The sequence below is a fragment of the Excalfactoria chinensis genome, chromosome 7 (assembly GCF_039878825.1).
Source record: "Excalfactoria chinensis isolate bCotChi1 chromosome 7, bCotChi1.hap2, whole genome shotgun sequence".
In the NCBI taxonomy this organism is placed as follows: Eukaryota; Metazoa; Chordata; class Aves; order Galliformes; family Phasianidae; genus Excalfactoria; species Excalfactoria chinensis.
The window spans coordinates 3,692,386-3,705,411 of record NC_092831.1 but is presented as its reverse complement, the minus strand read 5'-3'; the positions used below and the strand labels follow the sequence as shown (position 1 = coordinate 3,705,411).

The following is a 13,026-nucleotide window of genomic DNA, read 5'->3' as shown; positions in this document are numbered from 1 at the left end:
TTGTTTTAAGTTAAGGACATTGTGATTGAAACAGAACACAGCTCCGCTCTTTCTAACCAGCATTAAATTTATTATCAGTTGGCCTCTCTGACCAAGAAAAACTAGACTGTTTATTTCTGGAGATAGTTTATTCAACAGAGGTTATTTTAACCTCAGGTTATTAGCCCATCTGCAAAGTAATTTAGTGAGTGAAAATGCTGCTGAAATCCATATTCATGTTGTGGAAGATTTCATTGCAGCAGACACTTGTATCAATTTACAGCATAACTCCCTCCAACAACACTGATATAACATAATTGCTCTGACTGCAAAACACAAAGCAAGGACATGGAGTGCTCAGGCTTTCACGTTAACCTTAGTTTACTCTCTTGTGATATCTCTGAGGAAAATAGACAGTATGTAACAGGACAGAGTTTAGGCCAGAATGACTTTGGCTTTTTTCCTGAGTACTCTATGGATTGAAGCAGTGGTCACAAGTCCCCATTGTGCAGAGCTCCATGTATGCTACTCAACTAGAAATGCAAGGTCTTCATGATGTTTTGCATGCAGTTCTAATTAGGAGCTTTATATTCTCTACCATACCCATAAGTTGTGAGGTGTTCATGGGCACCTCCTATACTGTTGTGGTCAAAAATGCTGAGCTCCCCAGAAGAGAATTCTTTGAGTTGTCTGCACACAGCAGGAGTGTATTCATCTTATTAAGACACTGAGGAAAGGGAGATGCATATCCTTAGCCTTTTCTTCGATTGATTACAGAACAGGAGCAGTAAACAAACTCCAGTTTAAAACAACAAAACAAGCTGTATGCACTTGAACACACAGAAGTTCAGCTTCTACCACTACTTGTGGTTTTGTGCAGTCATAGAAATTAAAGATATTAGAATCCTCTTGGGTTAGCCATTCCATCCTATAAAACTTCCACCAATGGATGTACTTCTGATGTTTTTCTCACTTCAGTGTGTGACACCTTAGTAGTTTTCCTGAGGGAAATGCTCTATAGTCCAGCATCCTCCATCATCAAGAAACTATTTCCTGGTTCTTTGTCTACACTTGAATTGCTTCTTTTCAGCTCATCATATGCTTCTGAAATTACTCCACTTTTTCTGTAGATCAAATAAAGCTGCCTTCTTTGTTCAAGTATTTGTGGACTTCATGTTTCACCTTGGTTGTTTGTTTGGCTTTTGTTTTCAAAGAAACCCATCTGACCCACCTATATGAGGCTGTGTTGTGTGTGGGGAGGGTTACAGAGCTGCCCATTTGGTTGTCCTGTGAGTTACAGAGGAGAAAGCAATTGTCAGCTATCTCCCATTCTTATCTATTTGCTTTTACTTTTTAGTTGGTCGCTTCCTCCTTAGAAATAGTAACTCATAAAATTTTACAACATCTTTATAAAATTAAATATCAATACTGTTGTTTTGATCTGTTATTAGAATTTAGAAAAGTTAAGCTCTTGTCAAAGACCAGACAGGAAGTCTGAGGCAGAGCTGGGGAAAAAGTCCAAACCCTCCTCTTCCAGTGGTTTAGCCACAAGAACATCTTTCTTCTTTCAATAACATGGTTGTTTTTTTTTCCCCCATAAAGAAAAATAATAATGAAAAGGAACAAAAGTACACTAGACCCTCAGTTTTAGTGGATTTGAACCATGGTAGTTTTATGGTTTGGCAAATGGAGACCTTAATTACAATTCCAGTACGTAGAAATGCCTGAAATTATAACTGACTGCAAATTATCTGACCAGGATTTCTTACTTTGTTTCTTTTAACCTAAAAAGATCCTTTTCCACTCATCTCAAAAGCGTCCTGCAGAACGCACGTTATTTTTAGCCTTTAATAACAGCATCAGAGAAATTCAGTTTGCTGTGTGTGGAAAACTGATTATGTGGTTGATGTTGCATTGGCCATTGCAACTTCTGTTAGGTTACCAGTGCCATTTATTTTTCTGAAGGTAAAATGTTATAAGAATAATGGAGTAAGGTTAGTAACCTTGTCTATGATGTCTACTTTAATTTAAAGGGGTTTTGCCAAAACTGCTGCACAGGGAAAGTCTCTGGAGAAGAAGCTTAGATGGTAAATGAGGATTATTATGCTTTGCTTTACACTAACTTCCCAGAACATAAATGATACAGGGGGAAAAATAAATAAATAAATAAAAATCTGTTCTTTGAATTATTTTCATCCATATGGAGGAGCTGGGGAGGCAGAGCTATGTTGCTCAGGGATGCACGAACTGACATCGAAGTAGCGCTACATGAAGCTCCCCTTAAGTGTTGAGCTCTTTCTGGGTGTCACACATGTCCTTGAAGCTTTCATTTTTTTTTTTTTTTTTTGAGCTAGAAATGATAATTTGTTTGGAGAAGGGAGATAGCTTGTCTTACAGACACAATGTACGTTCTTGTCTACTTTCTGTCCTTTCCAGCTTCATCAGTTTCAATTCGCAGTTGGAAAATCCACAAAGCATTATCTTGAAACGTAATGGCTTTTCATGAGGTTTTTAAAAGTAAGCAATTAAAAAAGCAAACAAACAACTCTGGTCAATGTGTTTGCATTTGTGTTTTGATCCATTGTATATTAGACATTTTTGTTTGTTACTTATCTAACTACATTTAAAAATAGGTGTGCAGTGTAAGAATGTTATTGCTGAGTCAGCACTTTGGGAATGCTTATCTAAGGAATCAATGAACTCTTCTGAGTAATGCTGGAAGCTTCACAATGATACTTTTTTCACTTAAACCTGATCTATTCTTAATTTATATGATCTTGTCTGTTCTTGGAAAGTCAAGTCATGTTCATGGTTAATTTTTCCTTTGCAGAAACCGGGATATAAACCTGAGTGTGTGGATTTGTGTGGTGCTCACATTGAGTGGACCCCAGAGAAATCCAGCAGAAAGAATGTCTTTCAGGTAAGAAGCAATGCATGCATTTCATTGCTCGCTTGAGTATAAACTCTGTTAAGCTAAGAGGTAGGATTTATTTCCTTGGTTTTAAATAACCGGAGTCTGATTTAATACAGCATTTTTCCTACTAATACAAGAGTGTAACATTTTAGCAAGCATTGGTTTACTATTTTTCTAAGGGAAAGATTTCTGGTGACTGAGTTTCCTAAACACTTGAGAACCTGTTGATTTATTGATTAATGCTCTATATTCAATTTGTTTTTAAAACTTAGTAGGTAATTGCTTGGAGTTCAGGCCTAGAATCTTGACCCAAAGGACTTGCATAAACACAACTTCTTCGAACTGCTTATACAAGCATTGCTCCAACACGGTGTGGTTACTCTGTTTATTTTTATTGCTGTTCAGGGTGCTCAGACAGTGATGACCCAGGTTCATTTCTGGAGGGGGAGTGGAGCATGGTTTAAGCTTGGTTCTGTCCAGGCCAGCATTGAAATAAGTGCGTTTCTCATTGGTCTGTTCTTCCCTGATGGAAAATAATATTATTTAATTACTATATCTAAGTTCGTTGAATTGAAAGGTAGGACCAAGGCCTTAGAAGATGAAAGGATTAGAAGAGTGTTATAGTAAGGTTAACACTCTGGGATCTGGAAGCCAAAAGAGTTTAATGTAGCGTTTTCAGTTTTTCGACATAATCCAGTTTCTACGAATATCACTAAAAAGATTTCTTGTTGTTTCACTGAGAGTTGCATCAAGTCACATCAAAATATTATTCTCTATGAATTGAGTTGTTTCCCATAGTTCTAACGTGAAGAGTTTTCTTGTTGTTGTTTGTTGGTTTGTTTTAACAGTCTAAACAATAAAGGAAAAAGAGGTGTAGAAGCAAACGTGCTGGGGTCAAGATACTGTTAGTTATTGGATGGTCCTTCTGCATCATCACCAAGTGAAACTGTACCTGGCTCTGGGATTTACCCACTACACATAGAAACCCCCAAGGGATCATACACATCTTGTTGAGAAGAAACCTATTTGGCTCAGTTGGTGTTTTTCAAGGTTTATTTTTTAAGACATCTTTCCAAAGTGCACGTAATATTTAGAAATATTCCTCATCTCCAAGATAAAATTGTGCTTCTGTACCCCCCACATTCTTCAGGTTGTCTTGAAACAACATTTAGTGGTTTGTCATTTCCTAGGTATTTTTAGAATAAATATTTTGGTTTTGCTGTCAATCTTCAGCTTTTTCACTTCCAGAGTGATTAAGTATAACCTTAGCCTTCAGTCCTGCAACCCCCTGAGCATACTGACAAGTCTTCTGAGCTTCTAGGGTTTATTTCTCTTTTTGCACTAAGCAAAACGTCTGTTTGAAAATGCATATTGCAGTGGTGATTCTTTTAAGCTAATACTTTTCCAATGCAAAGACAAATGAAGCTGTGTTATCGATTCATCCAACCTAGTTGTGTGAAGACTTTGCAATATATTTTCTTCTCACTTCTCTTGGTGTGAGGTGTAACTCCACTGAATCAGAATAATGTGAGAAAGGAAACTCATGTGCTACTGTTTGAACCCATTAAAACATGTCTTCATCAAGCCAATAAGTGAGTGGGAGAGACATTAAGAAGTAAAAGCATGAGAGGAAGGACATATGTTAAGACACATTTTGAAAAGGGATGGAGCATTGTTTAGACAGAGAGCTACAAGAAGATTATGCCAGATGGTAAGAGTGAAAGAGGAGAAGGCTTTGGCATCAGTAGTGGTGACATTTTGGGAAAGGAAAGGACTGAAGGAGACTGGTGCTACACAAGCAGAGAGAGTGGGAAGAGGGCTAGAGAGAGAGTGAGAGATTTATGAGATGGTCTGGAGGGAATCCAAGCCAAGTTTGAAAGTGAAGAGGTCAGCTTGTACCTGGATAATGAGTATTTCAGAAAACACTTTTGATGCTTTACCTATTCCTAATGGATAGGAATACGATTGATAATATATGTCAGCTTATTCATGATTTCTTCAAATGAAAAGAACGTGGACAGTTTTGTTTTTTGTTGTGGTTTGTTTCTTTCCAACCTAAATATAGATGCATAGCATTAATATTTGATTAAATACATTAACTGACTAACTATGAGATGATCAGAATAAGTACAGTTTTATCTCCAAGGCGTGGCTGGTTTTTCCTTCATTACTTTCTGAACAATAAAACATTATTTTCTGTTTCAAAGAGAGAAACGGTTGCTTTCTGCTAATGTGTTGTACTAGATGTAGGTGCAGAGTTTTAAGTTCGATTTAGCCTGGGTGCTCAATTTGAGCTCATGAATTATAGATTAGAAAGAGAAAATGAGTGCTGAGATTTTGGTTTGAAGAAGAAGAAGGAAATCTTGAATTTAAAATTTAAGCATGTGATGGTTAATGGATGGTAACAAGAAGATGGAGCATAGGGGTATCATAAAGAAAATTAATTGGAAACATGATCGATGCAGGGGAAAAGAGGGGAAACTGCAAGTAAATGAAATTCAGAAAGGAAGATTTGGGTTACTGGTCTTGATCATGAGGTTTTCGTCAGTGTTACTCTATTCATTTTAATTGAGCTGCTCCCTGTTTAACAGGATAAATCTGATCTGCCTCTTGCACTATCTAATTTGTGCATGCATTCTATTTCTGTTCTTGATGAACATATTAGGGTTTTTACAATTATTCCTCGATAGCAACCAAAAATATGCATGTCATAAAATATAACCTTCTGATTTTACTTCATTTACTTAATTGATGATCTAGCTAGCACCAAGGAAAAGAGCTGGTTAGAAACAGCATTACATGTAGCAGTCTGCACTGAGATACTGTGCTGTTTGTTCTCACTGGCTGAATGACGTGATACACTAGGTCTTCATCAGAGGAGTGGTGAATAAAAGAAGATTTATGCTCAAATCACATGCTTTAAATATTTCTGCTAAGTGCTAGTTTGCTCTTTGGTGTTTAGCCTGAAATTTAAAGCACTGAGGATTAAAAGGATTACAACATAATCTTAAATAATCCTAAGTGTCATTTACAGAGAGATGGTTGTAATAACTAAATAAAACCATGTTAAGGGATGGCAGTGTTGTCAGTCAGCAACTGGAACAGAAACAGCACCTATGTCACTCTGGCATTCTCCTCTTTCCTTTATTTAGTTTAATTTTATATTGGCCAGTTGTCTTTCAATAAAAGTTATCAAAGAAGAAATTAACACAGTGAGTTGCCTCGCAGTCAGTACTAATAAGGTTGGTGAGGCATCAGAAACTAGATAAGTTTGCAGCATTCCTCCATATTCATTGTTTTCTCCTAATAAACTTGTCTATTGGAGTTTATTTCTCCCCTTACCTTACTCACCCTTGGGTCTAAATCAAGCAGCCCTTTTAATTTCAAGTTCAGCCCAGACATAGAAGATCTTTGACCTCTGGCTTCACAATCCTGGAGCTTCACTAGCACAAATTCTTGTGGCTGCAGACTATTTCCTCAAAGAGGTTTTGGAAGATTTCTTTTGGATGATTCAAAAAAGAAAAGGAGAAACAGGAGAGAGGTGAAGGGTGCAATGAAAGGTTGTGAACAACATACTTACGGATCATTGATACTGCTTTGTTCTCTTAATAGCACTATTCATTTAACTAACAGACTTCTTTTTTTTTTTTATTTGAAGTTTGCTTAGTGATTTCAAACCCCTCGTTTACCAAGGTCATTTTAGAGGAGTTTTTCATGTGTGTAACTTCTGCAGATGGGTACACTGGCTCTTCTCACGTGTCTTGTGATGTTTTATTTTTATGAACTTCAGCTATCAGGAGCCGCTTGTTCGTATGCAACTAAGAGTTATAAATGTATTTTATGAGTAGGAAAACCTGTGTTTACAACATCCTTACAGTGTTTCAACAGCGAGACAGCTGAAAGTACAACTATACCTATGTATAATATGAAAGAATTTATCTTGCAGCTGTTTCACATATAATAACATTTATGGCACTGATCTAGGGTAACTCTCTTGGCCTTGAAGCTACTCCAGCTTTGTCCATGAGCATAATCTGAATTATAAGCTATTTTGTTCTACATACTGTAGGATCAGTGTAGGATCTGAATGCCTCCCAGTGATGCTTTAAGTCTCCACTTTTTGCCATGGGAGGGATCACTTTCTATTCCGTGATCTTTCAAAAGGAATTACTGACAATGCAATGTGGAGGGATTTAGATTGTAATTGGTGTCTGGATTTCTTTTTTACGATTTTCAATGCAAATGCTTTATGGAGGAGGTCAATCTAAGAAAGATGAATGTGAAGCTCCTGGTGGTCCTTACCAGCAGCTGGAGCCAATTCCCCAGTCCAAAGCATCTCTAGAGAAGTTCTGCCTTCTAAGCCTGAGAGTGTTCTTGTCTGCAGCTTGCATAAGATGAACAGAAATACCAACCCTACAAAACTGTGGAGCATTTTGTCCCCTTCTGGAGCTTTCTGCTGTGGCTGAGGTTTAATTTAAAATTAATTTCAAATATATAATTGCCTAATTAAAACACAGCGCTGATCACAGTTATTAGCGGATGTCAGCAAGAGGTATTTCAAATAAGAAACTTATAATAAATTTATAATTACTTAAAAAAATAATACAAGAAATAGTCTTGATAATCATTTTTCAGATGTTCAAGTGCATATATTTATGTAGGAATTGCAGGCTTTTTAGTGAGATAGCTGAGAAATCTTGACATGGCAATATGAAAGTATTTCCGTGTTCTTTCTTCCTGTTGTCTTGATACTGACTTACTTTACTGACCTGCCATTAAAACTTAATGGGGTGGGTGCAGGCAATCTTCTGTCCTCTCATATATGATCTATCTTATTTCGTAATCAAAACGCAACAAATGAATGATTTTTCTTTTTTTCTTGAACATAATTCTCTTTATTCATAATGTTTTTCGTTTGAAAGCCACATAACATTTCCTTTATTTGACATATATATAGTCAAAGAGCAGAACAAGAGGTGTGGACAGTGGGCACTAGATAGATGAATTCATACTAATTCGGGGATTTTTGAACCTCTTACTCTACTTTTACAACAGTGAGCTTCTGTTGACACTTCTGGAATCTCTTCTTATTTGTTTTGCTTTACTAATGTCTACTGATTGCCTTGTTATCTTTTCATTTCTTTAAGCCAGAAGTTACAAATGAAACCATGCTCCTCTGTAGCTCGTTGGGCTACTTCCTTGAGGCCCCAAATTTGGTGTGTCAAACAGTTCACAGCACACTCTGTCTTTGTGGAGTCTGCTCTTATAGCATGGAAACTGATCAGGATCTTAGGGAAGTAATGACATTAGAGCTGTGTTTTTACTGCATTCCTGTATGGTTAGGTCCTATTGTTGATTGAAAAAAGAGATAAGTAAAATGGTACATAACACACAGGAAAAAAATGTGTAACCTTTATCCTGGGGAAAGTTTTGGAGACAATATGAAATTGCACACAGTAGGTGTTGTAAACATTATACATTTGCCTCCTGGAGATTATAGCATGACATTTTAAGGTGATAAAGAGGAGAGACATTTAGATACCTGGGAAAACTGTGTGGGTTTTGTTGGTTGTTTTTTTTCTTTTTCCTTAAGAAAAGGGCAGATTTAATGGTAATAAGTTTACCTGTGCTGACAGCAGCTGTTCCTGAGGTTATTAAAAAGCACAAAAAATAGATCCTGGGTGAGAGAGAAAAAGATCTCATCTAGTCCACTATAAGGAATATATTTGAAACTGGGCAACTCGGGTATGTTACGGGATACCCAGTTTCATCCTTGTTTCAGAAGTGCTAGGTGAGAAATTGTCAGGCTTTTAATCATGCTTTCCTTCTCTCAGCAGTTTTTCTCTCAGATTTTCTGTTGCCCACGTTATTCCAAAAAGTGGATTTTGAGAGTAAAAAGCAGCTCAGGTTGCTTTGTAAACTTAAGTGATTCTAGTAATAATAAAGCTACAAGCTACCACCAGGACACAAGTGATTTAAACTATATAGATGTATTCAGCAGTCCTATGATACGAGCAGTAGCTACAAAACAAACTTCAATGCACTGGATTTCATAAATAGAAAACCAGTGGAAAGAAGCTGAAGCACTTTGGCACATTAAAAACATTCTTGCATTTGCTGCATGACAGGGTCCTACATGTTGGTGTTTTATGCGTCCAACAGTTTGTAAGACAACAGACAGCATTTAAGCAGGGCAAGAAGTAGGAAGAGTCTGGACTATGGCAATGTATGCATTTAGAGGGTCTGGGAAATTCAGTCTTATTAAAGGGAGGAGGAGACTGAAGGTAAAAGTGGTGTTGAGCAGGTAAAATATCATGGCTACAAAACTATATCTAAAGTATACTTCTCATTTCTGTGCTTCCTGTTTCTACTTTTGGATAAGACAAAACTTTCACTAATTTCAGCAAAGGTCTTATCTACTTTGTGACTACAAAGCAATTCTTTGGCTTTCTGCTTCATATATATATACACATATATTTAATTAAAAATAAAAAGTCATGCTCACTGGGATGTGAAAACTTTATTCCTGATTTATAATAGTGAAGGCTGTGTCTGATGCAATCTTTTTTTCAGGTCATAGCTGGCTATTTTCAAAAACGATTCAAAATTCTTAATGAAACTTCAGTTATTACTCTGCTGATTAGCAAAGTAATTGAAATTGAAAATTTCACTGTGTTAGAAGAAAAAAATCACTTGAGAAATGTAACTTGAGCAGCTCGCAGAGGTCTTGACAAGGCAACAGAGAATTTAGGTGGAGAAAGGGCTGCTATTGGTACTGTTGATTGCCTTTGCCCTGGTACTCACTGAAAGCCATGAAAAATCAGGGGCAACCAGCTCTTACAGCACGCTGGGGCTCAAGGTCTGTCTTAAGACACGCAGAGCTCCAATATCAAAATGTAAAGCAAGCCTGCTTTCTGCAAAAATCGGGCTGATTAAAAAAGAAAAGAAAAAATAGAAAGCAGAACATACATTCTCCAAATCTGACATTATGTGTACATAGATGTGTCTGCCAAAAGTGATTATAATAATAGCTCACTGCACTTTTGTAAGAGGCCATCTTCTGACGGATGTAAGCACTGATATGTGAGTGACTGTGAGAGGTACGAGTGTCTGTGTATGCTCATACACATGTGCTCCTTAAGAAATTATGTGAATCACTTAGCTCTTGACAGCTACGCGGCAGCTTTCAGAAGTGCAGATGTTATTTGTCCATCAGAAAAGAAAATATTTATTTCAAGCCACAGGCATTTTCTGCATTGCAAAAGTAAAACATAACAGCAGTTAATGCTTAATGTGCGTGTGTAATAATTTAGGGCCAGAAGTACTGCTGAGCAGAAGGGCCTGGACAAACGTGAGCACGCAAGAAGCACCTTGTCCACAGGATTATGGGCTGAGCTGTGGGTTTTTTTTATTCCCCAGCCTGAGAAGCGAGGCAGCTTGTAAGTGAAATGGCAGTGGGCTGCAGCCTCTTGCTGCATTATTCATAAACATATTGCTGCCATCTCGTGGGCAGCACACAAGTCAGCCTGGCCTGGCGGGCAGAGCTGCGGGCTTTGCAGGAGGCCTGGCGGGCAGTAGTAGCATGAGCACTGTCAGGCTGCACAGTGAGGGTCTTGCAGGTGGCGTTAAGGCCAGTGGTGCCAGGCACTTGATAACAGTAGAGAGGAGCAGCTTCTAAGCATCCTTTGAGGGAAGAATCGGTGCCTGCCTGAATAATTTGTGCTAATAAAGCTTGTTTTAGCTGGTTGGTAAATGAGGCAATATCTGGTGTAGAAAGGAGTAGCGCTGCTGAAAAGCCTGTAATCTCCAAATTACGCAGTGGCAGTTTAATAGAATCGTGGAATCATTAATATTGGGAAAGACCTCTGAGATCATCTAGTCCAACTGTCAGCCCATCCCCACCGTGCCCCTACGTCACTCTGTGTCACATCTGCCCTTATGTTTAAAATCAGTTATTACGTTCTGATAGAGAAATAATAAATAGCTTCCTTGGGATGGGTTTGTTCAAGGTAAAGCATGTAATGTGAATTATTACTATGGATGCCCAGTCTGCCTACCTCAATAAACCCCTTACCTTTAGCTCTTGGCTCTGGTGCCACCCTCTGTGTGCTCACATAGTGGGGTAAACGTTGTTTTCATAGAGCTGGCAATCAGCAGAGGGAGGGCAGAATGGTGAAAGGATCCTGGGTTTCCTTATTCTTTAATGCTTGAGGTTTTCTCGATTCTCCAGAATGAAAACAGCTAAATTATTTTTAAAAGCATTGTGATTTTTTTTTTTCCCCAGCCTTCTTAATGAAAGTTAATATTAAAACAAAACAAAGTCTTGATATGTACCCAAATACTGCATACGTTCCCTTAATTTTATCAAACTCTTGAAAAACAAAGAGGAAAAAAATGAATCCTAAATGAACTCACTCAGAGATAATCAAATCTGACTTGTTTACATGTTTGGTGCTGGTATTTCTGTATTCAGCCACTACATTTTAAAAAATCTTGGCTAAGTCGCTTAACTCCATTTTTGTGTTTCCCTTTAATGAGTGAGGCAGATATTTCAAGTTGGCTGGGCAGGCGAGCCTTGGCTGTCCTCTCTGAAAGACAGCACCTCTCATTTGTGTGCAAAGGGATGCCAGAGGATATGATAGGGATTCACATTTTTGTGTGGGAGTGATTTGTATGGCTGACATTCTTTGGGATGACGGTGGTTTGGGATGTTTCAAGATATTAAATGGACAGTGGCAGGCAATTTGAGTGCCATAGGAGACATGCAAATAGCGACCTGCCCTCTCTGTTACAAAATACACCTCTGTGTTTTCAGCAGGGCGGTCATTCTTAGCTTGTGATTCACAGATCGTTGATGGGATGGTGATGCTTCTTGTAATGGTAATACAAGAGTCATCAACCTGAGAAAAGGAAAACCCTGAAGGGCGTTTTCTACGAGGAACCCTCGCTTTTCAAACCTCCTAGAGTTCATTGATTTGAAAGATGCTCCTCCAAATGATCCCACTTACAGGGTATTTTTAGACGTATTATCAGAGTTGTTAAAACTTGAGTCTAAGTATAGGGGCTGAACTGCTTGAATTCTGGGATGATTTCTTTTTTTTTTATCTTTTATTTATTTATTTATTTATTTTTCTTTGTGTTGCTTTATCTCCATTTTGGAGTGAGTAAATTCCTATGGATTCCATGTATTTACACCTGTAACTGCATCTTTAATACGGGGTGACCCGAGAAGCTCAGGAAATATTTATTTGGCAAACAAGGTTACAAAGGTATTATTTACTTACTACTTCATTTAAACCTACAGTATCTAACTTAACAGATAACCCTTATAATCCACAGCACGTCAATTAACCTGCCCTTCTTTTATTTTCTTTTCATAATCACGATTGTTATAAATACATTATTGTTAAAAATTTTAACACTTGAATTCAAGGGACCACTTAAGTCGTTTTGTAGGTAAACTTTTACACACTGAACTTGAAACTTAATTCTTCAGAATGACAAGCGCACTGTTTTTTAAGTGAGTATTTGTGTAGGAGTATGTTTTAATTTATGGAAGTAGGATCTAATTGCTAAGATTCTCTAAAGTAAGAGAATTATTATTTTCTATTATTTGTACAGTCATCACTAGGTGGAGGCATACTTTACGTATTCTATTGAAAGTGTCATCTGGTATGGGCTGAGATGAATTGCACTGATACTGCATAGTTCAGTGAAACGTTTTTAACCTGAACTGTTGAAATAATGTGTTACCACTCAGACAGACTAAGCAGATTTGTGCTTTGACCACTTCTGCTGCTCAAAAACAATGAAAATCGGGTATTTTTTTAATCGTGAGCCTTACGGTGCCACGAATGTCTTGGATCCCTTGAATTTATTTAGGAATAAGCATGTTGTTAAGATGTGATAAAGTTAAAAGGAGACACAAAGCATGGAGCGAGGTACTGGAATAGCTCATATTTCTCAGTTTTAATACCCCACACTGCAGTACCTGCATCAATGTAGGATGAACTGATTATCTTTTAGACTGTCTTTTAATCATTTTAACCGTGTCTAGTCCCAACCCAATATTTTGTCATGGTACTGGGCCACCAGCTGAAATACTTCAATCAGATTGTCCATATTTAGTCCAG

General features: G+C 37.6%; 1 protein-coding gene across 1 annotated transcript in view; it reads left to right on the top strand.

The window, feature by feature from the left end:
• ARHGAP15 (Rho GTPase activating protein 15) overlaps positions 1-13,026 on the top strand; it is a 310,043-nt gene that overhangs the window by 53,288 nt on the left and 243,729 nt on the right. Inside the window, exon 6 of the mRNA XM_072342035.1 lies at positions 2,810-2,899. Coding sequence (XP_072198136.1) covers positions 2,810-2,899 — 90 coding nt within the window. The remainder of the gene's footprint in view (positions 1-2,809; positions 2,900-13,026) is intronic.